Source organism: Morus notabilis, unplaced genomic scaffold (genome assembly GCF_000414095.1).
Source record: "Morus notabilis unplaced genomic scaffold, ASM41409v2 Scaffold778, whole genome shotgun sequence".
NCBI classification, from domain to species: domain Eukaryota; kingdom Viridiplantae; phylum Streptophyta; class Magnoliopsida; order Rosales; family Moraceae; genus Morus; species Morus notabilis.
In genome coordinates, this window is record NW_010358529.1 from 27,437 (window position 1) to 54,672 (window position 27,236).

At 43.3% G+C, this 27,236-nt stretch overlaps 3 protein-coding genes and 1 pseudogene across 3 annotated transcripts in view; 1 reads left to right on the forward strand and 3 right to left on the reverse strand.

Moving 5' to 3' along the window:
- LOC21389832 (pentatricopeptide repeat-containing protein At4g02820, mitochondrial) overlaps positions 1 to 2,635 on the forward strand; it is a 6,233-nt gene extending 3,598 nt beyond the window's left edge. The window contains exons 3-4 of the mRNA XM_010092735.2: positions 36 to 266; positions 1,146 to 2,635. Coding sequence (XP_010091037.2) covers positions 36 to 266; positions 1,146 to 2,408 — 1,494 coding nt within the window. The 3' untranslated portion in view covers positions 2,409 to 2,635. The remainder of the gene's footprint in view (positions 1 to 35; positions 267 to 1,145) is intronic.
- Positions 2,636 to 3,156: 521 nt separating this feature from the next.
- On the reverse strand, positions 3,157 to 17,506 carry LOC21389833 (protein NUCLEAR FUSION DEFECTIVE 4). The gene is made up of 2 exons (XM_010092736.2): positions 16,987 to 17,506; positions 3,157 to 4,616 (listed from the first exon to the last, which is right to left on the reverse strand). Exons 1-2 carry the CDS (start codon positions 17,431 to 17,433, stop codon positions 3,447 to 3,449), a joined length of 1,617 nt encoding a protein of 538 aa, XP_010091038.2. The 5' UTR covers positions 17,434 to 17,506; the 3' UTR covers positions 3,157 to 3,446.
- A 3,119-nt stretch (positions 17,507 to 20,625) lies between these two features.
- On the reverse strand, positions 20,626 to 23,863 carry LOC21389835 (protein NUCLEAR FUSION DEFECTIVE 4). The gene is made up of 2 exons (XM_010092738.2): positions 23,341 to 23,863; positions 20,626 to 21,726 (listed from the first exon to the last, which is right to left on the reverse strand). The coding sequence occupies exons 1-2, from the start codon at positions 23,815 to 23,817 to the stop codon at positions 20,626 to 20,628; spliced, it is 1,578 nt and encodes a 525-aa protein (XP_010091040.1). The 5' UTR covers positions 23,818 to 23,863.
- Positions 23,864 to 25,600: 1,737 nt separating this feature from the next.
- The window catches only part of LOC21389836, a 6,505-nt pseudogene continuing 4,869 nt past the window's right edge, over positions 25,601 to 27,236 (reverse strand).

Below are 27,236 nucleotides of genomic sequence, written 5' to 3' on the forward strand. Positions count from 1 at the left end.
CCCGCCGTTTCTCCGCCGCAACGGCGGCGGCGGAGGTCGAAAAGCCCTCGGCGATAGGCGCAGCGACGAAAAACGACGCCGACGCGGGAGGTTCTGCCGGCAGAGAGACGCTGGGGAAGAGGCTTCTGAAGCTGATGTACCCGAAGCGCAGCGCCGTAATCGCCATCAGGAAATGGAAAGAGGAAGGCCGTACGGTCCGCAAGTTCGAGCTCAGCCACGTCGTCAAGGAGCTCCGTAAGCGCAGGCGCTACAAACACGCTCTCGAGGTTTCCTTCTTCTTCTTCTTTGATGATGAAAAGTTGTTCACGACATACATATATACATACATACATATATGTATATATTGTTCTTTCTAGCTGAGAAATGTGAATATGCATTTGGAATTCCATGGTTTTAATGAGATTGTGCAGCAGTTTCTTGTGTCAGCTAGCTAGCTAAAGAAGTTCACTAAATTTGCCCTTCGTTTATAATACAAGAAGGGTGTTCAATTTCGAATTTTGGATACTTTTTACCTGCTATGGATTTGAAATGTGAGGAGGAGATGGGAAACAAATGTTAATAAATTTGGAAAATTGTAAACTTTTTTAATTTTGAAGGAAAGTTTTATAATTTGTGTTCCAATCAAAAGATGGAACTTTTGGTCCTCCCCTTTTTTAGCTGAATGAAATTGTATACTTGGATTCACTACTTTATAAAAATAAAAAGAAAATTTTCCGGTAGGATATGAGAAATGTTTCGAACCGCAAAATCTATCTTAGGTCAGGTTCGTTTTGGTGTGATTTTGATGAAATTGGACCTTGACAAACATGTACTATAGGCCTGTTTGTTTCATAGGTTTGAATAGAAAATTTTGAACAGAAATTTGAATTTTGTGAGGAAAACACTGTAGTAAAAAGGGGCTATGTTAGTGTATACCCTGCTGTAGAAAGCTAACAAAGAAAAAAAAAAAGAGCAAGCTTTTTTTAGCATAAATTTTATTTTTATGTTTGTTTTAACCGTTTTGAAATTCTATGGAGATGAGATACTTATCTTTTTGCTTATAATATAACATAATATGTTTCATGGCGTTGGAACTTTGTGAGGATATTGTGAACTCTGCTGCTAGTTTACCATATTTTACTATCTTGGTCTGATTCTCAAAGCAGATATGTGAATGGATGACACAAGAAAAAGATATCAAATTGCAAGCAGGGGACTACGCGGTTCACTTGGACTTGGTTGCAAAAGTTCGCGGCATACATAGGGCGGAGAAGTTCTTTGAGGACTTGCTGGGTCCAATGGCGGACCACTCCACACATTCAACTCTGCTTAACATCTATGTCCAGAACAACTTGTCTGCCAAAGCTGAGGCCCTCATGGCAAAAATGTTGGAATGCGGTTTAGTGAGGAATCCCCATCCTTATAACCTAATGATATCTCTATACCTCTCAAATGGGGAACTAGAGAAGGTTCATGAAGTAATTCAGGAACTGATGAAGCATGCTTCACCAGATGTTTTTACTTACAATCTGTGGATCACTGTCTGTGCGAAGCAGAATGATGTTGAAACTGCAGAAAAAGTTTTCGGGGATCTAAAGAAGGCAAAGTTAGAACCTGACTGGGTAACATATAGCAGCTTAGCCAACTTATATATGAAAAGTGGGTTCAGCGAAAAGGCTGCATCTACTTTGAAAGAGATGGAGAAAATGGTGTACCGTAAAAACCGAGTTGCATATTCTTCTCTCCTCTGTCTGCATACAAACATGGGAGATAAGGATGGTCTTCGTCGACTTTGGAAGAAAATGAAGTCATTGTTTCGCAAGATGAACAACGCCGAGTACCATTCCATGATAGCTTCTCTTCTGAAACTTAAGGAATTGAAGGAAGCTGAGGATCTCTATGCTGAGTGGGAGACGGTTTCTGGGACTAATGACTCTAGAATTCCAAATCTGCTTCTTGCAGCTTACATCAACAGTGACCAAATGGGAATGGCCGAAAGTCTTTACAAGCGGATGTTAGAGAAAGATATTGCCGCTTCTTACACTACTTTGGAGCTTCTTACATGGGGGTATTTGAAGCAGAAGCAGGTGGAGAAAGTGGTAGCTTATTTCAAGAATGCGGTGAATAGTGTGGCAAAATGGGATCCCGATGAAAAGTTTGTTAGGGAAGTATTCAAGCTGATTGAAGAGCAAGGGAGTGTTGAAGGGGCAGAGCAACTGTTGGATATTCTTAGGAAAGTTGGTCATGTAACTACAGAGATATACAATTCACTCCTACGAACTTATGCAAAAGCTGAAAAAATGCCACTCTTGGTTGAGGAGCGGATGGGGAAGGACAATGTTCAGTTGGATGAAGAGACTCGTGAGCTAATAAAGATAACTAGCAAAATGTGTATCAGTGAAGTGTCTAGCTCTTTTCTTAAACCTTAGATAATAAGTGCCAAAAAAGAAAAGAAAAACAAGACGATGTAAACTTTGTTATCGTTTTTCTGGCTTGATTTCAGCAGTCAGTGATCGAGTTATCATTTTTTTTAATCAAAGAATAGCAATATCAAATCTCTGTACCAATTTTATGTGATGTGGCAAGTGAGTTGATATTCTTTTTATTGGCACATGTTGTTACATCTATTTATACCATCGAAATTATATGTTACCAATTGGAGGATTAGAGTTCACTTGATACTTCAATTAGTATTGGAAAATTAGTACGAGTGTTTAGTACGATTACTTTCTCTAAAGCTAATTCCAAAGCCATTAGCTTGCCCTTATCTGCTCACCGGTTTAAATTGGCCTTGTGTTTGATCAAATTGGTTCATAATCAAACTAAAATTCGAATTTTATCTCTGTTCTCCATTGATATTTTCTGATACATCTTTGTAACGCATAAAAGTACAATGTTATGCACGCACTTTATTTTTTATGTTTGAATTTGACCAACTATAATTTGATTGGATTCTTGCATAACATTTGTAATTTTTCGACTGAAATACACACGGCATAGTCTTGGTTTAGCACTAATTGTGACTTTAAAAGATCTCCTATATCCGCAAGTTAAGCTCAAAACTTCAAATCAGCATGGGAACAACACGTACCAAAACAAGTGTACCATACAAGGTTGATATCTCATAAGCAAAAATGATTTGACAAAATCTCCAACTTACAATCATTTTTTCTGGAAATTGCTGTATTCTGCTCTTATTTTATACTATGCTAGCTTCTGCTCGTATTTCATGCTATGCTAGCTTGCAAACAGTTCTCTCTCAATGGAAAAATAATACATTTTTACAAGTTAAAAAAACAATACAAGGTAAGGCGTATAAATAAGAAACTTTTTAACGTGTAGAAGTATATACATCAACGAGAATTCTATGGTGCGGTAATACCCTACTGATAGGACGTTGTTTTGAACTGTTAGGTCTTTATCAGGTTCTGTCGGTTTTGCCAACACGTTCAGTCTATAATTTACCTCTATAACTCTCTGACAGAATGCAGCAATCTTCTGTGTACAACCTGATTATAGAAATTTCTTGTCCGGAAGAACAAGCTCAATGCAGCAAGAGACCCGAAAAGGGTAGCTGATGCCATAATAAGAAACGACAATACAAAACAGTGCTTTCCAACACATATATTTCCTTCACCTGACGCTTCTTTGTCATATATATACCCAATAACTCTCACAGAGAAGATGTAAGAGCCAACAGGGCTTGCTATGGTGATTGTGTTAAATATGGTGCCCATATGAGCCACACCAAATATCTCAGAAGTTATTGTGGGCATCAAAGACCACTGAGAACCATAACAAACACCCAACAGTATTGAACCAACATATAGGGCACCGGGCACACCGGACGCTATCACTAAATGACCTAAACTCATGCCTGCTAAAGTGATGACCATGAACAATGGCCTCGCCCATCCTTTTGCGTGCAGGGCGTAATCCGACGCGTATCCAGCTCCGAAACGGCCAAGAAAATTCCAAATGCTCCATAATGAAACCAACGAGCCTATTTCAGAGCTCGTGTAATTGAGTGAACCTCCTATCTGGCTGATGTTATTCACTGTGGCAAGACCCGATCCCATACCGCATGCCATGGCAAGGAACAAGATCCAGAAGTCCATAACACGCATTGCTTGAAGAAGATTCAAGTTTTCTCCTGATTGCAATGTCCTGTTATCATTGGTATCCATCTCTTGGTCAGAATCTTGTCTTGCTAGAATCTTTTCACTACCCCGTTGTTTCGGTTCGATAATTAGTGATTCCTCCTCGGTACACAAAGTATGTGAGATCCTATCAGACTCCCTTTTCCAAGCTCCAATTGCAATGCAAAGAGGTGAGCCAAGCAACAAGATGAGTACAACAAACGCAAAGGCACGAACTATTAATCGCAATGTAACAACATGCTCAATTATTATAATAACCATAAGATAAGCAGCAACAAGTATAGCAACCAGTGACAAACTATTGAGATGCTCCTTCTCAGCTCCTTCACTCGTGTTATGGATCCTCACAAAACACGTGAGCAACAAGGTATTAACGGTTGGCAACAATGCTAGCATGAGAAGAAATGAGGTGGGCTTGTTGTATAAAAATGTTTCATATACTTGAACTAAAATTGCTCCACTCAGGCCAAGAAATCCCTAACCAGTTAAAAAAAAAATCACATTAAGTCTTAATATCACAACAAGAAAGTGACTTCAATTATAACGTTAGCAAACACGAATTCAACTACATTACTAGATAAGCATATTTTAGTACTAAGTAGCATAAGATTTGCCGACATCAATTGAAACGTAAAAATGCAGCTAGTGATTTTACAAAAAAATAAAGCCTGATCATTTACTAATTTCTTGGTGTACTATTATGAAAGTAGAGGAGTTTGCAGATATAAAAGAAGGATTATGCAAATTAAGGCTTTCTTCGTGAAGAATCGGGTACAATAATAAAAAATATGTATAATCACCAATAGCAAGAACTCGCCTCCACACGTCTTGGGGTATAACTAATAACATATTTAAGCACAATGCTCAGTATAGGATTTGTATGACAATAACATATAAAAACTATAGTCAGTCCCAGTATCAAGGACCAAAGTCTACAATCTTGGCATTAATAAAATGTAGACGGAAAATTCCCAGAAAAGAAAATTGAAAACTCCAACAAACTAGCTTGGTAATACCAAAAATGGACAATCACAAAAAACAAGACTTCTTCTCCACATGTCTTGAGATAAAAATTAACAAATTTAAGCACAATCTTCATGATGTAATTTATAAGGTAGCAAAAAAAAAAAAAAAAAAAAAAAAAAAAAAAAAAAAAAAAAAAAACACGTCAGTCCCAATATGGACCGGTTTGGAATTGTTTTTGTAGCTCCTAAAAGCGACTAAGGGAGAATTTGAGTAACAACTAGAATTTGGTTCATAAGCAACATTCGGAAATTTTACTCTGTTTGGTAAAATATTCTAAAAGTGATCGACACAGAATCCAGCGCTTCTCATACTATTTTTCCACTTCCCAGTATAAAACTAGCGTCAGTCCCAGCATCAAGGACCAAAGTCCATAATCTTGGCATCAAAGCTGTAGAAGAAAAAGTTCCCAGAAAGGAAAATTTGGAAACTTCCCAATGAAAACAGAGAGAAAGAAAATCCAAAAACTCCAATATAAGTAGCTTCATGATACCAAAATCGGACAATAACAAGACTTCTTCTCCACATATCTTGGGATATAACTAACAAATTTAAGTACCAAAAAAAAAACTTTAATTTTGGTAAATAATTAACCAATAAAACATTCTAAAAGTGATTGACATAAAATCCAACACTTCTCATAGTACTATTGGAAATTTAGCTACAGCAGAAACAAAACAAAGAAATTCTTTAACAAGCACAACAATATCAAAAGTAGATGTTACACCATGATCGAGAGATCGGCCACCCTCTTGAATGACAGACGCCGAGGAATGCTCGCAGAGGATCGGTCGCTGGCGCCGAGAGAACGCCACTATCAACGCCGGGAGACCATGCGCGGGAAGGGGCGCCGGGCGCAGTGACTCGGCGTTCGGAGGCCACGGCGCCGGGGTATCGCTGTCGCCTCTCTCTACCAGCTGTCTTGTCAACTCGAAGAGGGGAGTGTTGATTCGACTGCTACTGCAAAAGTCAGAAGGTCAGGCGGCAGATAGGAAGGATCAGCCGCATTCCCCGGGACAGTCATCATGAAAACTCACATACTCTCACGCTTACCGATGACAAAGGATGGCTTCCTCCTTGGGAACGGAGAATACACATTCACATGTAAAGGCCTATAAATAGGGCCAATAAAATCCAGAAGAGGGTTAGAAACCATTTCATTACTAAGAGAAAAGAGCTTGTAACCGGCTGAAATATTAGTGCATGCACAAGTGGATTAGGCAAAGAATTATTGCCGAACCACTATAAAATTGTTGTCTTCTTTACATTATTTTTCAGTCTTAATCCTTAATCGAATCTTGAGTGTGATCTCGCGAGTGTTTTTGGGAGATACCCACGAGTTGTCGAAAAAACACCGTCAACAATTGGTGCTAGAAGGAGGGCGGTAAGCCCGGAAAGTTAACCCAGTTTTGAACCAAAAAAGAGCAACTATGCCTCCCAGGAACGCACGCTTACTATCGGCCAACCCGATAAGCCAGGCGACTCAAAACCTCGCCGCCGCTGGGACCTTCACGAATTCGCTCCCACCGGCTGCCGAAAGCCCCCCAGACCGTATCGACCAGCTCCAAAGGCAGGTCGAAACGCTGGCCGCAGCCGTAGAAAGGATGGTTACGGACCTCGCCGGGCGGAATCAATGGCAGAACCCAATGCCGCCGCTCGAAGACGCGCCGATGAACCCGGTGAACGCCGCTGTTGGGGGCCAAGAGATTGGCGACCAACGCGGTGACACCGAGGAAATCGGTGACAGTCGAGCTAATGATCCCCATCCGACCAAGTTGAATAGGTCTGTCGGGAGTAGACAACGGGCGGCACGGAGGAGAGCGCGGGAGAAGGCTGCGGCGCAAGCTGTGAATAACAGGGATGCGCCCCCTCGACCGCAACGGGACGCGAATAGGAGGAACGCCGTCCCCGTTAAGTCTTCATCTGTGCACGGCGGAGACCTCAGGACGAGGCTCGACGCCCGACGCGGGAAGGCCGTGCAGCTGCCGAGAGAGGAAGAGCTCGCTGCGGATAATAAGGCCTTGGCCGAAAAAATGGCTAGGCTGGAAAAGCAGATTGGGAGTCGACTGAACAACTTCGAACAAGTTGTGGGGAAGGTGGCCGAGGCGGTCAATGTCGACGCCAAGATGTACACGTCTCACGACCACCCGTTCACGGAAAACATCATCCGGGTGCCGCTTCCCGACAAGTACAAATCGCCCTCCATCCTGCTATACGACGAGAGGAGTGACCCGGACGACTACTTGGAGGTGTACACATGACACATGGTCCTGCATGGATACCCCGAAGAGGTTATGTGCCAGGCATTCAGGAATCACCTCTCCAATTCCGCGAGGAGATGGTTCAGATCCCTGAAACCAAACTCCATCACCAGCTGGGATGATCTGGAGAACGCCTTTTTGACTCATTTTATAGGTGTCAAGAAATAAATCCCACCAAAACAAAACCTCTTGAGAGTATACCAGGGACCTAATGAGTCCCTGAACGACTGGATAGCCCGGTTTGGGGAATAGGTCGCTGCCACTGAGGGAATCTCCGACGAAGTGTCCTGATGGGGGCGCTGTCGAGCATGAAAAAGGACATCTCCTACAGCACAGACCTCGACCGGAGACCGCCCCACACCTACCAGGAATTCCTGATGAGGGCACAGGGGTTCATCAACGCCGAGGAGGCAAAAAAGGCCTTGAAGAGCAAGGCAGCAACCCCTGCCAAGGAAGAGGTGGGGCAGACGAGCAGTCAGAACAACGGCAAAAAGCGTTGAGGTCCCCCTCAGGTGCAAGCTGAGCAGAGGTACAACCCGGCTCCGAGTAGTAGGGGCGCCAACGCCTCGACGAGCCAGGGGGAAAATAAGTGGCCAAAGCCGCAACGGTACGACGCCTACACCCCCCTGACTATGGGGATCGATGACGTCTACCACGAGATCAGTCATCTCCAGGTTCTGCGCCGACCACCACCGCTAAAGTCTGACCCGGCACGAAGGAACCAGACAAATATTATCGGTTTCACGGCGAGAGCGGGCACACTACGGCCGAGTGTTATGACCTCAGGGACGAGGTCGAGAGGTTGATCCGAGAAGGGAGGCTCAGCGAATACTGAGCCGACCGTCGGAACAACAACAACAGGCGCAACAGCAACCAACGGGATGAGCAGAGGCGTGATAACCCGCCCGAACCAGTCGGCATAATAAGAACAATCTTCGGCGGACCATACCTCGGAGGCACCTCCCGACGCGCGCAAAAGGAGTACGCTCGAAAGGCAAAAGAGAAGTTCAGTCAAAGGGTGATGAACGTCTCTGGACGCGAGGCTAAGGCAGCGCGATATGAGGATGCTGAGATCACTTTCTCGAAGGCCGACGCGAGGGGGGTACATTTCCCCGAGAGTGATGCCTTGGTTGTCGAGGCCATGATCGGTAACCATACGGTCTGCCGTATCCTGGTCGACAACAGCAGTTCCGTGGACATCTTGTACGCGGACTGCCTCGACAAGATGGGGATCCCCCGCACGAGGCTCCAGAACAGTGCCCAACCCCTGTACGGTTTCACGGGGGACAGCGTCATCCCGGAAGGGGCTATAGAGCTGCCTATGACCATTGAGGGCCGACCACACACCTCGACTGTTATATCAAAGTTCCTGGTGGTGAAGGGAGGCGACCAATACAATGCGGTCATAGGACGTCCGACGCTGAGGGCCTTGAGGGCAGTAACATCCATCTACCACCAGGTGATGAAGTTTCCGACTCCCAGTGGGATCGGCAAGGCCCGAGGAAACCAGTATGAGTCGAGGCTCACGTACTCGGAGACCGTCCGCCACTACGCCGAACCAACGCAGGTTCGAAGGGAGCTGAGGATGGTCGAGATTAGGGCGGACGAGTACGACTTGGACCTAAGGTTCCCGGGAGAAGAGCCCGGGACGGGACCAGTCGAGGAGTTGATCGAGATCCCCATTGACGAAAGGGGCCCGATAAGAACGCTAAGGATAGGTTCAGAATTGGGAGCGCAGGTCCGCGAAAGACTGGTCGAGTTTCTTAAAGGAAGCCTCGACGTGTTCGCCTGGACCCACGAAGACATGGAAGGGATAAGCCCCGGCGTCATGTGTCACCGGCTGAACATCGACCAGAAGTTTCCGTCTAAGAGACAGAAGCGTCGACCCGTGAACGCCGAAAGATCCGAAGCCCTGCGGGAATAGGTCGACAAGCTGATCATGAACAACTTCATTCGAGAAGTCATGTACCCCGAGTGGGTGTCGAATCCCGTACTGGTGAAAAAGCCGAACGGGGAGTGGTGAACGTGCGTCGACTTCAGTGACCTCAACAAAGCATGTCCCAAGGACAGCTTCCCACTACCCCGAATTGACCAGCTAGTCGACGCCACGGCGGGGCACGAACTACTGAGCTTCATGGACGCGTACTCTGGGTACAACCAGATACCAATGCTCGACCGCGACGAGGAGCACACGGCGTTCGTTACTGACAGAGGGCTCTACTGTTATAAAGTGATGCCCTTCGATCTTAAAAACACTGGAGCGACCTATCAACGCCTCGTCAACAAGATGTTCGCGGGGCAGATCGGAAAGACTATGGAGGTCTACGTCGACGATATGCTGGTGAAGAGCAGGAAGGCAGAGGACCACGTGGAGGACCTGGGGAAAATGTTTGGTGTCCTCAGAGCGTACAAAATGATGCTAAACCCCCGCAAGTGTACCTTCGGCGTCGCTTCAGGAAAATTCTTGGGCTTTATGGTGAGCAGTCGAGGAATCGAGGCCAATCCGCAGAAGATTCAGGCCCTCCTTGACATGGCATCGCCGAGGAAGCCCAAGGAGGTCCAGAAGTTGACAGGCTGTGTGGCCGCACTTAATAAGTTTATCTCCAAATCTACAGATAAGTGCGTACCGTTCTTTGACACCCTGAGGGGAAGCAAGCCTTTCCTATGGACGGAAGAGTGCGAACGGGCGTTCCAACAGCTAAAGGAACACCTCGGGAAACCTCCTTTGCTGTCCAAACCTGTGACCAGAAAGGTGCTGAGCCTTTACCTGGCGGTCTCGAAACACGCCGTTAGTTCGGTGGTAATCCGCGAAGAGAAGAAAGTGCAGCTGCCAGTGTATTACATCAGCAAGCGCCTTCTCGACGCGGAGACGAGGTATCCCCAGATGGAAAAGCTCGCCCTTGCACTAATTTTGACGACGAGGAAGTTGCGGCACTACTTCCAGGCCCATAGCGTGCAGGTCCTGACCAACCACCTACTCAGGCAGGTGCTACAAAAGCCAGACACCTCTGGTCGACTCTTAAAATGGTCCATCAAGCTTAGCCAGTTTGACATCGACAACAAACCACGGACCGTTGTCAAGGGCCAAGCCCTGGCAGACTTCGTGGCAGAATTCACAGGGCTACCGGCCGAGGTCGAGGAAGCCGACGAACCGCCGCGATGGAAGCTCTACATCGACGGAAGCTCCAACGACAACGGCAGTGGGGCAGGACTGGTGTTACACACACCAGAAGGGCACAAGGTCACCTCGGCCATCAGGTTTGAATTCCCCGCGTCCAATAACGAAGTAGAGTACGAGGCGCTACTTGCCGGACTCCGGTTGGCGGAGCACTTAAAAGTGGAGAACCTCGACATCTTCAGTGATTCACAGCTCATTGTGAATCAAGTGAAGGGCCAGTACCAGACCATGGATGAAAAGATGGCCGCGTATCTGAAGAAGGTTAAGAAAGCCCTGGGGAGGTTCACAACCTACGACATACAGCAGGTGCCGAGGGCAGAGAATAGTAATGCCCATGCTCTCGCCAAGTTGGCGACGTCAAGAGATGCCGAGCTCCTGAACTTGGTGCCCGTTGAGGTCTTGAAGACCCCGACCTCCGAAAAAAGGCCTGAGGTCGTGTCGGTGGATTATCAGCCAAGCTGGATGGACCCAATCATCAAGTATTTGGTCGACGGCGAACTCCCTGAGGACAGGCAGCAAGCCAAAAAGATGAAGCATCAAGCGGCGAGGTATACAATGCACGACAATCTCCTCTACCGCAAAGGGTACTCGACGCCCTTGCTCAGGTGCCTCGGCGCAGAAGATGCAAAAAGAGTGTTATCCGAAGTGCACGACAGGGTATGTGGGAATCACACAGGCAGACAGTCCCTGGCCTACAAAATACTACGGCATGGGTATTACTGGCCAAGTCTCAAGAAGGATTCAGCCGAGTACGCGGAAAGGTGCGAGAGCTGCCAGAGGTATGCCCCCACCCCTCAACTGCACTCAGATGACTTAACCTCAATAGTGTCCCCTTGGCCTTTCGCCAAATGGGGGATTGACCTCATCGGTCCCCTACACAGGACCCCGGGGGGTTATAAGTTCGCTATTGTCGCCGTCGACTACTTCACGAAGTGGGTCGAAGCCGAGCCATTGACGACCATCTCAGAGAAGAAATGTACAAACTTCATATGGAACAACATAGTTTGCAGGTTCGGTGTGCCGCATTCCCTTGTGTCCGACAACGGGAAGTAGTTCAACAATGACAACACGAGCCAGTTTTGCGAGCTACTGGGGATCCATAAGAATTTTTCCTCCGTTGTCTACCCCCAGTCCAACGGACAAGTCGAGGCGGTCAATAAGCTAATCAAGGTTACGCTCAAACGACGCCTCGACGCCTACAAAGGGAAATGGGCCGATGAGTTACCAAAAGTGCTGTGAGCCTACCGAACAACGAGTAGAACTACTACGGGGGAAACCCCATTCTCAATGGCCTACGGAGCCGAGGCGGTCCTTCCAGTCGAGGTATCCATCCCGACCAACCAGGTGACCCGGTACGAGAAGGATAGGAACGCCGAACTGATGGGCCTGGAGCTCGATCTCCTAGAAGAATGGCGCACGGACGCGCAGCTACGGCTCGCCGCCTACCAGGCAAGAACTGCCAGGTACTATAATAAGAAGGTCAGGCAAAAGCGCTTCGGGGTCGGGGACCTAGTTTTGCGGGTGGTAACCCCCAACACAAAACCCAAAAACTCCGGAGCCTTAGGGCCGACCTGGGAAGGGCCCTACATAATAAAGGAGGTCATTGCTAATGGGTCGTATCGACTGGCAGAGCTCGACGGTCGAAGCATCAAGCATACCTAGAATGCGGACCAGCTAAAGGTCTACTACCAGTGATCACGAGAAGCATCGACCTAGCAGAGCAAGCCTAATGCCTTCTACTTTTGTTTCTTCATTTCCCCTTCCTGGCAGGGTGGAAAGCCAACTTGTATATTATACATGAATAATTATGCGTCGACACGTCGACCGATTCTTTTTACTATTAGAGTGCATTATACGCATAATCAATAATTTACGTCGACGAAAGTCGTCGACACGTCGACGACGATGTGCCAAAGACAAGCCCAAGGCTTTGTTCTCGGCAAGGGGACAATATAAGCCCCCCACGAACCTGCAGAGGCGGCAGGGCTCTGGCCCAACCGTGCTTAATCAACTAGCAGATTTTCTACGCTTTTAACATTCTACTATTTGCGTTGAAGCGTTGACAAGGGTGTGCCAAAGCCGACTCCTAAAACTCAGCTTCGGCGAGGGGGTATAAGGCCCAACAATGAGGCCAACACCTTTTCGACTCACAAGAGGTAGTCGAGCTTACACTTAGCAAAAATTCTCCACACAACACAATAAATGGAATAAGCATAAGTGCATATAAGAAAAGTAAAAATAATAAAAGCTTGTCTCGACCTTATGGTCGTTACAAATTACCAAATATATTGTCTGGGCCTCATGGCCCTGCAAAAAAAAAGAGAGGAGGGGGTTACAAAAATAATAGAAGCCCCCGGGTGAAGTCTCCTCCTTACTCGCCGTCGCTGCCCGCTGCCTGCTCCGCACTGCCATACGCTTGATCGACACCATCGGCCCCCTGTGCAGGCTCGACCACCTCCACGCCCTCACTATCGGACTCGTCCAAGAAGGATAGGTCGACGTCTGGACGTTTCTGGCGGAAGCGGTTGAGGATTTGTTCCCCCGCGGACTGCATCAGGGACAGTTGAAGCTCTTCGAACTCGGCGGAGGCCTGGTAGGCCTCGAGCCTTTGGTTGACGAGCTCCTCGAAGGCCGTCGACGATTTGAATTGCTGCACGTGGCCCTCGATTAAGTCCTTGAGCTCCCGGGACTCTTTGAAGGCGTCAAGCCTGGCGTCGACCAGGCGGCGGAAGTCCTCGGAGGCCAGGAAGTTCGAGATGGCTTTGAAAGTGGTCTCTTTTTGCCGCTGCTGGAACTCCGGAGATGAGAGGTATGCCTCGACCCCCTTAGAGCTCCCCTCCTTAAGGCCTTCCTCGAAGCTGCTGGACTTCTCGTTGGAGATACTATCCTTGAGGGACCACACCTTTGCCTTCTCGACCTCCAAGTCCGTCGAGAGCTCGTCTCGAACTGCACGAAAGGCGGTGATCTCCTTCTCGGCGGCCGCCGACGCCCTTTCCCCCTTGAGAAGGGTCTCCAGCTCTACGTAATTCTGAAGAGCAAGCTCGAGGGCCTGAATTCCAAAGGGAAGAAAGAATGCAGTCAAGATGGAGAAGCCCGAACAAAAAAAAAGGGACCTACTGCATATAAGCAAAAGTAGTGATGAGAGTCGAGGTCGAGGCTTACCGAGAGTTGACGCTTCACGGTCAGGCGCTACCAGTCCAGGATACTCTCCCCGGCTTAAACATCCCAGGTGTCCTCGTGGAAAAAGGTGTATATGGCCTGCAGAGGAAGGCTGAAGCGAGGCGGGAGGCGCAGAGCATGAGTCAAGTCGAGGTCGACAACGTCGGGCACGAGGAACGTGGGGTCATCAACCTTCGACCCCGGAAGCAGGATAGGCTCAGGGGGAAGGGACGGAACCGCCAAGTTTGCCGCAACCTCGGCGCCTTTGTTCTTCTCGAGGCGTCGACCTTGCCCGGGAGACCCCACGACTACAGGAGAGACTCGTGGCTCTGTCACCTTTTGCCTCTTCGGGGGGGGGGGGGGGGGGGGGTGTTCAATCACGAATACCCTCTTTCTAGGGGTCACAGTGATGCCCGGCGAGACAACGGGCTCGACTGTGCGCTGGCTCGACGTCCCGCTCGATACCGGTTTTGCTCTTCCTTGGCTTGACGAGGATGTTGTACTTCATCTCGGATGGCACGGCTACGCAGAAAAGAAGAGACCAAATTAGGGAAACCTCGACTACACCCCCCGGTCTTTGCTAAAGAAATTGAAGGGGAAGAGCAAACCTACCGTCGAGGAGATCCGTAGGAGGAACTACAGGTCGACTCAGGCGAGGAAGATCTACGACAAGGCCGTCGACGATCGAGAGAAAGGGACAATATCTTCTCGACGCGAGCGAGAGCGGCTGAGGAGAGCCTTGGGCGATCGACTTCGTCACCTACGAATGGGAAACAGTAAGTGACAAAAACCTTGACAGCGGCACAAAAATCTCAAAAGAAAGGGAAAAGGGAGGGAACCTATAGTATTTGCTGAATACTGTTTGAGTCCCTAACGGTCGCTCGCCGTCGAGGGGGTGAGAGTTAAAATTCCCCCCAAGGAAGAAAAATTGGGGCTTCCACCCGTGGGCGCTGGTGGTTTTCCCGACGACCACGGGGGGACAGGAGGTTTGGACTTAGCATGGGAGGCTATGTAAAAGAATCCCCTTTGGTTAGGGGAGACCCGGAGGGAGTAGCAGTGCAAGAATTCCTCGACGGTTAGATCGAGGCTCAAAAATTTACTCCATAGTATTATCATGGAGTTTATTGTCACCCAACAATTGGTAGACAACTGTGCGGGAGAAATCCTGTGTAGGCTGCAGAGGGCCTTCACGAACGGATGGAAGGGAAGAGTTAGCCCAAAGGTGAGCGCTCGGGTATACACAGTCATGTGACCGGGGGGAGGGTTGTGAGCCCTGTCGGTGGGGGTTAGAATGATAAGGTAAAAGTGCAGGGAGTTGATCCCTGTGTCGGTGAATGCCTTCCTAGCGGCGTGGGGCCTAATCTTTGACGGGTCGAGGTCCATCGCCAGCCCCGAAAGGGTATTCGTCGACGCTGCCCCATACCCTCGATCCCCAGGGGAACCGGCATGGGGGTCAACACCCTCATCGTCGAGGAGTACGAGTACATCCTTCTGAGAGGTTGAGGCTGACGCCTCAGCGTACTCCTCGACTTGACGAAGCAAGGAATCCCCACTTCCACCCGAAGATGTGCTCAAAGTCGCGGCATCTTCAGGATCTTCTCTGACCCTGTATTCGGAGACCTCTCGACCTCTAGTCTGCTTTGGCGACATGTTCTGAAAAAAAGGCAAACAAGGGGGTGAGTTAGCTCCTAGTGGTCGAGAGGCCAAAAGTGCAGGGCAGGAGGACAAGCAGAATGTGCCGCGAGGCCCAGAGGCACAAAGCTAAGTCCGGCAGCCTCAGCGGCACTTAGACGGGTCAGGCAGTGTAGGCTCTGCCGTCGGCACAATGCCGACGGCATCAGGCAAGACCACTTTCCCTCCTTACAGTGCGTTTTGACACAACTACCGCAAACAATGGAACCGGACCTACGGGAAGAGCAAGGGGAATGAAGACTTACCGGATTCTGAGGGCAAAAGACGGTCCAAATGCGGAAGGATGCACGGAGGCAAGAGCTCGGGTGAAAATCTGACAGAATAACGATGTCCTGAAAGCTCGGTGGTCAGGAAAATGAAGACATGGGGATATATATACCCGCCAGAGGAGAAGTCCGGAGGTCCCCGAGGAGTCCAAAGGGTTCCAGATCTCGACTGTAGGATCTGATTTGGTCTCATCCGACGGTAGATCTGAGAAGGCGCGATCGAACGGCCGGGGAGGGAGCAACATGAAAGGACTCAATTTGACGGCGACGATTCATCCCTCCAGTTCCACGTGGCGCTAGGAAAACGAGGATGTGATAGTTGATACAATCGACGTGACTGCTCCACTGTCCAAGAAACCAACCGCAATGATACCCTGTGCCTGCGAACAACGGCCCTTACTCACAGAAAGCCATGTTTCCACGTAGCATCCTCGACGCTATATAGCCCGGAAAGTCACGCTGCGACGTCCCGGCCTAGGGGGTAATTGTTACACCATGGTCGAGAGATCGGCCACCCTCTTGAATGACAGACGCCGAGGAATGCTCGCAGAGGATCGGTCGCTGGCGCCGAGGGAACGCCACTATCTGCGCCGGGAGACCATGCGCGGGAAGGGGCGCCGGGCGCAGTGACTCGGCGTTCGGAGGCCACAGTGCCGGGGTATCGCTGTCGCCTCTCTCTACCAGCTGTCTTGTCAACTCAAAGAGGGGAGTGCTGATTCGACTGCTACTGCAAAAGTCAAAAGGTCAGGCGACAGATAGGAAGGATCAGCCGCATTCCCCGAGACAGTCATCATGAAAACTCACCTACTCTCACGCTTACCGAGGACAAAGGATGACTTCCTCCTTGAGAATGGAGAATACACATTCACATGTAAAGGCCTATAAATAAGACTAATGAAATCCATAAGAGGGTTAGACACCATTTCATTATTAAGAAAAAAGAGCTTGTAACCGGTTGAAATATTAGTGCATGCATAAGTGAATTAGGCAAAGAATTATTACCGAACCACTATAAAATTATTGTCTTTTTTACATTATTTTTTAATCTTAATCTTTAATCAAATTTTGAGTGTGATCTCACGAGTGTTTTTGAGTGGGTATTTTGAGAGATACCCACGAGTTATCAGAAAAATCCCGTCAACAGTAGCCACGACCAAAGGCCACAATCTTTGACGTCAAAATATAGAAGAAAAATGTCCCAGAAAAGAAATTCAGAGAACTTCCCAAGAAAAAAACACAAGCAAAATTTTAAGCAAAACCTTATTTACCTTCATGATACCAACAATGGTCCCACTATAACGAGGGAAGTTCCTGACACCAGTGACGACATTAGCAGTGTTGAAGAAGGTCTGGGCGTGGGCCGCCACGAACATGAAGAGGCAGACGGCCGGCACGGGGAGGGGCCGGGGAAGAAGGCCGGCGACGGCGGCCCACATGAGGAAATAGCCCAAGAAGCACTGGACCGCCCCGGCGAGGAGCACCGCCCGGGGCCCACCGGCGGCGGAGGAGGAGTAGAGGAGGCCCGCAAGGAGGCCGCAGTTGGCGCCGACGTCCTTGAAGACGGAGACGGCGTCGAGAGTGGACTGGTCGTAGCGCTGGGAGGCCTTGAGAGAGTCGGAGTAGATGGAGAAGGTGTAGAGGGAGCCGCTCGTGCACTGGATCCATATGCTCGCCGCCGTCGATGCCCATTTGCTGTGGAAGAGATTTTCTGCCATTTTTGGTTTTTGGGATTTTGGGTTTTGGAGTGATCATTTTTTTTTATTGTTAGTGGAGGTGTAAGACTGAAAATTGTTGTTGGCTGTTGTTAACTTGTTAAGGACACTTGTGAGTTGACGAGGTTGCTTTTGTTTGCAAAAGTTGCGTTTTGCAATCTACACCTGTCGGCTTCCGGGGTTGTCATGCTCCAAACAGAGTTTGAGGTGAAAGCTTGTTTAAAAATTTAAACAAAAAGTTATTAATAAATAACAGTGTAAAAATTTAAATTTTAAATTTAAAACATCTAAGTATTTTTAAATAAATCTCATTAATTATTGAGAAATTCAGTTGTAAAAAAAGTAAATAAAAATAAATGTTGATATCAATCACAGTCTAACAATATTTGAGTTTACAATATTTAATTCAGTACATGCCTTGAGATAAAAGAAAGAAAAATATAACTCTTCACTTCTCGAAGACGGGTTCACCTCATCGGTAGTAGCTACCTACTCTGCACTACTCCTCGCGTCGCCTGGAGGGGTTTAATACATTTCAAATAAGAAAAGTGAGCGGAAGGCCCAATAGGATAAAATTTTATAAAACATTATAAATAAATGTACTCACGGTCCGAAGACATACACCCGAAACCAATCATCCTTTTTAGAAAAAGGAAATACTCACGTAGTAGTGGAAAAATATATGTATAATGAAAATATGTAGAGCCATAACACCATTGAGTAAGAAGTGGATCCGTACGGGTTTCGGGTCCTGCCCCTAATGATACGATTCCCGTATCCCGATCTCTGAGGCCACCATGCGTTATATCATTCCTTAAAATATTTCATTTTAAAAAATGACTCTTTAAAATCTCATTTTCAAAATCATCGGAAAACTTAATAGCATTATTCATGCTATTTCCTTTAAAATCATTTTCTTGAAGCATGTTTTGTTCTAAAACATTTTTATTGGCCAAAACTATTTAAAGTGAGGCTAACAAGGATATGGACAAGAATATCCTACCTCTCGGATGTCAAATCTGGACTAGCCTTTTATTCTCCTAGCCTCCGCTTTCCTTAAAGCTTTAATACTTGACATTCTCCACTAGCTTTATTACAAAAGCAATATCTTAGGATGTATTTCTAATTCTTAAAACGACTTAAGCTCAATCATGTTTAATTATTTCCTATTAGTGTGCATTGACTCAAATCCAAGTTTCACAAACAATTTTATAATCAGTTTGGGGGTTCTTTAAAGATTGAAATCCAATTTACGGATTTGGTTTCTTATTTAATTTCAGCTTAAAAATAACTTTTTAAAGAAATTTCGGTAACATGCCGACATAAATAGAAAAAATATCAAACCTGCAATTTAAGTTCAATTTCAAAATAAATTCTCTAAAAATTATCAAAACCAATTTCCAATCAATTCAACAATCTAATAACTAAAAATTCCTAAATTTAATTTAATTTTAACAACAATTGTTCAAATTTAAACTTTAACTCAAAATTATTCAAATCTAACTAAAATTTTAAATTCTTAAATCAATAATTTAAATTTAAGTGTGAGTTTTTAAGAAATTTTTACCTCAAAGTGATTGAAGCTCGTTTTCTCTCTATTTCTCTTTTTTTTGTCTCGGCTAAACAGCCAAGTGAGAGAGAAAGAGAGAGAAATGGCCGGAGAGAGAGAGCCCGGAGAGAGAAGTGGCCGGCGGGAGAGAGAGCCCGGAGAAGAAGTGGCCGGCGGTGGAAGAAAATGGGAGAGAAAGAGAGAGAGAGATGGCTGCCGTGGGTGAAACCAAAGGAGAGAAAGAAAAGAAAAAGAAAGAGAGAGAGAGAGAGAGAGAGAGAGAGAGAGAGAGAGAGAGGGGGGGGGAGCCACTAGAAGGAAAAGATGGAAAGGAAAAAGAAGAAAATAAAAATAAAATAAAATAAAATAAAAAGAAAAAAAATGAAAAAAATAAAAATGCATTAAAATGTAAGTGTATTTTTAAAAAATTTTGAGGTGAAATCATAAATATTAAAAATAATTTAAAATTTCTTGATTAATTGTAAAAATCAAATTAGGCACACTAATAACTCACAATTTAGCATAATTAAACATATTTGATTCTGAAAAGCGTTATAGGGGTGATTATTGCCTAGTTTATTTTACCGATTCGAATTTTCAGTTTTAAATTTCTACAATTAAAAATTTTTAAAAAATATTATATCTAACTTTTTCTGATACAATTAAAAGTTCTAAAAAAATATCACATCTCATCTCGAATTGAAAGCTCGAATCCACGAAGCGAACGAGGCCTCTGTTAGACATGGATTCGAGATCGGATTAGATTTAGGGTATGCATCTTAGGCCCCGTTTGTTTCACTAATTTAACTATGTTCAACTCAATTTAAATTAATGTTTGATAAGCAATCCGAATTATATTCCTCATTTGAACTAATCCAACTTAGAATTTAACTCATCCTTAATTTTAACCGTTCAAACTATTTTTTAACAATAAAAATGTGTCAAGTCTTTTTGCTTTTCACATTTACTAAACACAAATTTGAGTTTTATTTACTAGTTAGATTAAAACTTTAACTTAACATCCAAATGGTAATTTGAACTACAATATTTAAATTTTTCTGTTCAAATATTCGAAACCAAATGGGGGATAGTACATAACTGAGGGAGAATATTTTTTAATGATAAAATATCAACAATATTTTATTTATTTATTTATTTATTTGAGACGTTGACAAGAATTAAGACTTGGCATTTAAGGGGAAATTCAACACTCGAATCTATCACCATAAACCCACTAAGATACTATATTATTGTTAGACCACTACACTCAATAATAATAAAATTAATATATTGGTGTAACAATAAAGATGTTTCCTCTCCTTTTACAATGCGTTAATACTGTTTTGAAGAAAAAAAAAATGAAGCTTACTTTGATGAGTGAAAAAAAATGCTTATACACAATACACCTGAATGACATTAAAATGAAGCTTTCCATGGTCAGATACAAGGGAGCTTGACATATATGCATACACATACATATAGTGGAAATCCATGGAAGCCAATCACGCAATAAAATGACCAATATCAGATAAATTTTGCACTATTTTAAAAGAAACTTCTCCTCCTTGAACCATCTACAAAATTAATCAATCGCTGCCTTTGCAAAACCTTTTACAATTGTACACACAAAGCGCTCATATTCAACACTAATTTCCTTGTCCTGAAGCATACTGCAATTTTCTAAGCACAACCAACTCATAGAACCTCTTGGTGCGAAAAAACAATGCAAGAACAATCACGGCACCGATACAAGCGACAGCAGCCATGATAAAAAAGGATAACATGAAGCAGTGAGTTCCAAAACAGGTGTTTCCAGAAGCTTCTTTATCGTATATATATCCAATTACTCTTACAGAAAGTATGTAAGACCCAACAGGACTGGCTATGGCAATGGTGTTAAAAATAGTACCCATGTGTCTTACACCAAATATTTCTGAAGTGATTGTTGGCATTAGTGACCACTGTGAGCCATAACAAATTCCCACCAACATCGAGCCCAGGTAAAGATTTCCCGCGAAACCGGAGGCGATGATAATGTGGCCAGCACTCATGGCTGCAAGAGTGGCTGCACTCAACACTGGCCTCGCCCATCCTCTAGTATGCAGAAAATAATCTGACAGAAACCCGGCTCCAAAACGACCAAGGAAATTCCATATACTCCAAAGGGAAACAAAAGAAGTTATCTCTAGCGATGTGTAACCAAGAGACTGACCCAATTGGCTCATGTTGTTTATGGTGGCCATACCAGATCCCAATCCGCAAACCATGGCCAAAAACAACAACCAGAAGTTGACAGTTCCCATGGCTTGCAAGATATTCATATCCTCTCCTTTATGATCACCTTCAGTTACCAGTAACGGATTATGAATCTCAATCGAAAGTGTTTCTGGGGTCTTTTTAATCATGTTTTCACTTTCAGCTTTGATTGCAATTCCGAGAGGAGAGGCAAGTAAAAGAAGAAGAAACACAAAAGTAGATATGCGAGCTGACATTGACAAGGTAAAGATGTTGTCCAAGATTATTAGTGTCATGAGATAAGCAGAAATGGTCAAAGCAACGGCAGAGAGAAAATTGAGATGCTTCTTTTCATTTGTTGTGGTGGATTCATGGATTCTGACCAATAACATGAGCGAGAGGGAGACCGATGCGGGCAAAATGGCAAGAATAAGAAGGAAAGTGCTTGGTTTGCCTTGGCATATTGTCTTATAGACTTGTATTAGCATTGCCCCACTAAGACCAAGAAATCCCTGAATAAGAAATAATGTGGGAATCTAATCACTTCTAATATAGATTTACCAATAGCTATTGTGTATTTCTTTAAGTATTGTGCAAGGATTTTCCATACATACCACTTGGGTTTTTTACATAACCACCCTCTTTTCCTTCAATTTTAACTAAATAATTGAAATACGTACCAGACACAAATAGATGTGAATTTAACGCTAGACAAAGCTTATAAAAGTTAAAATGAATAATCAAATTCTTAATTTTAGGAACATATAAACGTGTTGTAGGCAGCGATCAAGTTACTTTTTTCTTTTTAATAATAATTGTTTTTATTGGTCAGATCTTTTTTTCCTTTTTTAGAATTATTCAATTCTCATCTTTTAGAAAGTATTTTTTTTTAAATAAGAAAAAAGAGAAAAAAGAAACAAGAAACAAAAAGCCACTTCTATTGAATATGGGAGAAACCGATTTTAGGAACATATAAATGTGTTGCAGGCAACAATCGAGTTACTTTTTTCTTTTTAACAATAATTGTTTTTATTGGTCGGATCTTTTTTTCCTTTTTTAGAATGATTCAGTAATCATCTTTTAGAAAGTATTTTTTTTAAATTAAAAAAAAGAGAAAAAAGAAACAAGAAACAAAAAGCCACTTCCATTGAAAATGGGAGAAACCGATTATGTTGTTTAATTTTTGATGTCTTAAATAATTTCTAACAAATTAGATTATGTCACTTCATTTAATGATTGAAACATATAGATTAATAAAAAGTTAGTTGGTTAAAATGTATTTAAATTTTCTAAATGATATGGCGTACAGCCACGGATCCAATTAAGGTGGGAAAAAAAAATTTACTTCCAAGCTTCTTGTACTTTTCAATAGGTGTCCCTATTTAATGGGCTATTCTTATACTCTTTTTTTTTTTTTTTTTTGCCGAATACTTATTAATTCTTTTATATGCTCCCGTTTCATATGCTACTTGAAGGGGGTTTTTTTTAATCATTTTCAAAGTAAAATAATGATTGCCACCGTTTCTTGTAATTGCTTATTACGGTTTTTTATGTATTCTTTCTCTTTCTTATTTTTCTTGTTTGTTTTATTTTCTTTAACAATTACAGCTTCGTATTTGTCACTCTTATATTCTACATATATTACGTTAAAAATGAAAACTAAAAATTCATTATGTATTCTCTTTTTTCTTTATTTTCATTTCGCATTAAGTTAAAAAAAAAACTAAAATAATAAAATCTAACCGTTTAAAAAAACGAATGAACGAGTGTTAGTCCTCATTTTATATAAACTTTCATCTTTATTTGTGCCCCACTAAAATCAAATCATGGATCTATAATAGTTTAACACATATAAGGTTTCATTTATTTTACTGATTTAAATTTTTAATTTTAATTTTATTATAATTAAAATCTTTCATAAAAAAATCACATTTAATTTTTCTTGCTATAATAAAAGATTCTACATAAAATTACATTTTAATTTAAATTAAAAATTTAAATTAATGAACGAGACTTTATGCGAAGATATCTGAAAATTTATGTGTACTTCATAGTCATGGAGGAAAAAAAAAAACGTAATTTCATGTAATAGATGAACATACAAAAATATGAATTCAATTGCATACCTTCAAGATTCCGACAATGGTGCCACTATAACTGGAGAAGTTCTCGACACCGCAGACGACGTTGGACGTGTTGAAGAACGTCTGGCCGTGCGCCGCCAAGAACATGAACAAGCACATGGCCGCCACCGGCGGCCGTTGAATCACTCCGGCGACAGCCGCCCACATGAAAAAGTATCCGACGAAGCACTGCACCGCCCCCGCCGCTATAACCACCCAGGGCCCGCCCACCCGGCGGCGCCCTCCGGCGGCGACGGCGGCGTAAAGGAGGCCGGAGAGGACGCCGGCGTTGGCACCGATGTCCTTGAAGACGGACACCGTGTCGAGCGTTGATTGGTCGTAGCCCTGGCTGGCCTTGAGCGCCGGCGAGTAGATGCCGAAGGTGTACGACGGTCCGACGGCGCACTGGATCCAAATGCTCGCCGCCGTCGCCATCCACTTGCTGTTTGTCAGAAGCCTCAGATGAGTATGAATCTCCATTTTAGAAACTTGGTTTTGAAATCTTCTTGTTTTGAGAATCAGTGATATTTTGTGATCGTAGCACTGTTGTTATTCAAAGATCTGATATGTGCATGTCTCTCTTCATTGAAATGCATTTCTTAGCACATTTTCCTGATTCAATTCTTCCGACTTTTTGAATGAATAATAAAAAGGTTTTAAGTCTTTTTTTAACAGATTGTCTTGGTTGTCAAATCTTCATTCATGTGTCCCACTCTGAAATGGCAAAATGCATGTGTATTTCGCCGGAATTAATTAAAGTTAAAAAGTTATTATTTTTCTTTTTAATATTCTGCAAGTTATCAATTGTATTTTAGATTGTATCAAATTGATACCTTTATATTTCAAATTTAAGCTCTATTCATAACTTTTTTCAGTGGAACAATTTTGACCAAAAAAAGACTAGACACCCTTAATAGATAAAAAACATAAAAATAGAAAAATAAAAATCAAAAATTTGAGCATTTAGGTTAATTTCATAGTCAAAATCAACCTTTGATCTTGAAAAGTGAAGGATTTAACATAAATTAAAAATGTGAAGATATAAAATTTAGTACAACTCAAAATATAGATATATCTTTTTATAACCTCAAAATGCAAAGTATAAAAATAAAAATATTAAAAATAAAAATAATAATAATAAAAACAACACACAATAGTTAATCAGTTCCTTGGGTTATGGGTAGTGGGGAGGAAATAATCAATATTCTGTTTTGTAGACCAACGCTGATCGAACGGACTGATGGAGGGTGAAAAGTTAGGTCCTGAATGCCCAAAGTTGTTGGAGAAGAATTTATGATGTCGTGAAAAGTATCCAACAAAAGTTCAAAACTCAACAGTTGATGATGATAGCCTAATTAAGGTCGTCAAGAATCAGATAATGATAAATTAACATCACTAATATCAGTTTAGCAACAAGAACAAAGTATTGATCACTCGTGCTCTGATTTGTGAATCCTCACCAATCCACATCAACAAATAATGGTGACCACTAAGGATCAACATATAAGCACTTGTCTTGGAATTGTTAGGCTTTTGGAAGTTCCTTTTTTTTTTTTAAGCAAAAGGAGAGAAGAAGTTGCTGCCAAAAATGATTTCACTACTTGTAGATTACTTCTCTAAAATAGTGTAAAATGTATTTATTTCTATTGTGCTAATCACTCTTTGAATTGTCTTACTAAAAGCAATTTTATATACCTAATATCGTGTCAAAAACCAAAAAAAAAAAAAAAAAGAAAAAAAAAAAAGAGATGCCACACTAGGGTAGTTATCACTATCAATTATCAAGCCTTTCAAAATGTTTGCTGATACCATTACTTCCGTGCAGACAAGTGTTAATTCAAGTAAATCTATTTGGTAACTGTAATGTTAAACTTTTTAAGAAAACATTACATACATGAAAACTAGTGTGTTATGCTACTACAGAGGAAATTTAATGTCAACAATGGCATCCAATATGGGATTGAATCTCAGAGATATATGGAAGATATAGAATGATTTACATGTGGGATTGGATGATATAGAATGATTTACATGCTTGAATATAGGAAAACTAGCCACACTGATAAAAACTATTGCTGCTAGTTTATTGTGCATGTTACAAACAAATTTAGATTGTGGACAAACATTCCGATACTAGCCAACATAACTAGAAGTAAAAAATTTTCATTTTTACATACGCAGCAACGACTCTAATATATATCTCCTTTGACAAATACATTTTAAGAAAATCCTCTTTTCCTTTTGGTGAGATAAAAAAGAGACTTACATGTATAAACTAGAAGTCCACAGACGCCAACTGCATGCTCAAAACGATGATCAATATCAACATTTCTCCTCCTTGACCATCTACAATATTATATTACTGCCTCTGCTGTTACTTTTCACTTTTACACACGACACGAAGCTCCAATATTCATCGCAATCTATCCTCCTTGTCTTGAAGAATACTGCAATTTTCTAAGCACAACCAACTGATAGAACCTCCTGGTTCGAAAGAACAAGGCGGTACCAACTAGACACCCGAAACAAGCGACGGCGGCCATGACGAAAAAGGATAACATGAAGCAGCGAGTGCCAAAGCAGGTGTATCCGGAAGCTTCTTTGTCGTAAATATACCCGATTACTCTTACGGAAAATATGTAAGAACCAACGGGACTGGCTATGGCAATGGTGTTGAAAATAGTACCCATGTGTCTTACACCAAATATTTCCGAAGTGATTGTGGGCATTAGTGACCATTGTGAGCCATAACAAATGCCAACCAAGATTGAACCCACATACAGATTTCCTGAAAAACCGGAGGCGATGATGATGTGGCCAGTAGTCATGGTTGCTAGAGTAACTGCAATCAACAATGGCCTTGCCCATCCTCTGGTGTGCAGGAAATAATCTGACAAATACCCGGCTCCAAAACGACCTAGAAAATTCCATATACTCCAAAGGGAAACAAAAGAAGTTATCTCTAGTGATGTGTAGCCGAGAGACTGTCCCAATTGGCTCATGTTGTTTATGGTGGCGAGACCGGAGCCCATTCCACAAACCATAGCTAGAAACAACAACCAGAAGTTGACAGTACGCATTGCTTGCAAGAGATTCATGTCCTCTTCTTCAAAAGGCAAAATATTGTAATCTGAAGTGACCTTCACTTCACTGTTGGCGGAAGTTGGCAGTTCTTCATAGTCTAATGGATTTTCTTCGGCTGAAATAATCTTGGAGGATGTTGTTCGGCAAGAGTTGTCCAGTAATGGATTGCTCTCAATTGAGGATGTTTCTTCGGTTTGTTTTATCGAGTCTTCACTCTCTGCTTTGATTGCAATCCCGAGGGGAGAGGCCAACAGAAGCAGAAGAAGTACAAGAGTAGAATAGCGTCCCCATGTCGAGAAGGTTATGATGTTTTCCATGATTATCATTAGCATGAGACAAGCGACAATGATCAGAGCAACAGCAGAGAAAGAATTCAGGTGGTTCTTGTCATTTCCTGTGTTTGATTCATGGACTCTCACCAATGGCATGAGCAAGAGGGAGACCAATGTCGGCAAAAGGGCAAGCACAAGAAGGAAAGTGCTTGGCTTGCCTTTGCATAGTGTGTCATAGACTTGAACGAGTATTGCCCCACTGAGACCAAGAAATCCCTGACCAAGAATCACATATCACTTGAATTTATCAATAGCAATGTGTGTTTGTGTGTGACTTTTTTTTTTTCTTTTTGGCGCTAAAGAAATGACTTCCCTTCCTCATTCACATATACTAGAAAGCAATGTGTATGTGTGTGTACATATGTGGCAGATCGTGGGACAAATATGTGTGTATACATGTTATATATATATATATATATATATATATCTATATATATATATATATATATAGAAACATAGAAATTGGATTAATGTGACAAACGC

Bases quoted from the DNA above. Each gene is read 5' to 3' on its own strand.
- LOC21389833 (XM_010092736.2), bottom strand. From the start codon at position 17,433: ATGGCAGAAAATCTCTTCCACAGCAAATGGGCATCGACGGCGGCGAGC. The intron at 4,617-16,986 runs GTAAATAAGGTT...TTAACTGGTTAG, and splicing joins CCATTGTTGGTATCATGAAG to GGATTTCTTGGCCTGAGTGG.
- LOC21389835 (XM_010092738.2), bottom strand. From the start codon at position 23,817: ATGGAGATTCATACTCATCTGAGGCTTCTGACAAACAGCAAGTGGATG. The intron at 21,727-23,340 runs GTATGCAATTGA...TTTCTTATTCAG, and splicing joins CCATTGTCGGAATCTTGAAG to GGATTTCTTGGTCTTAGTGG.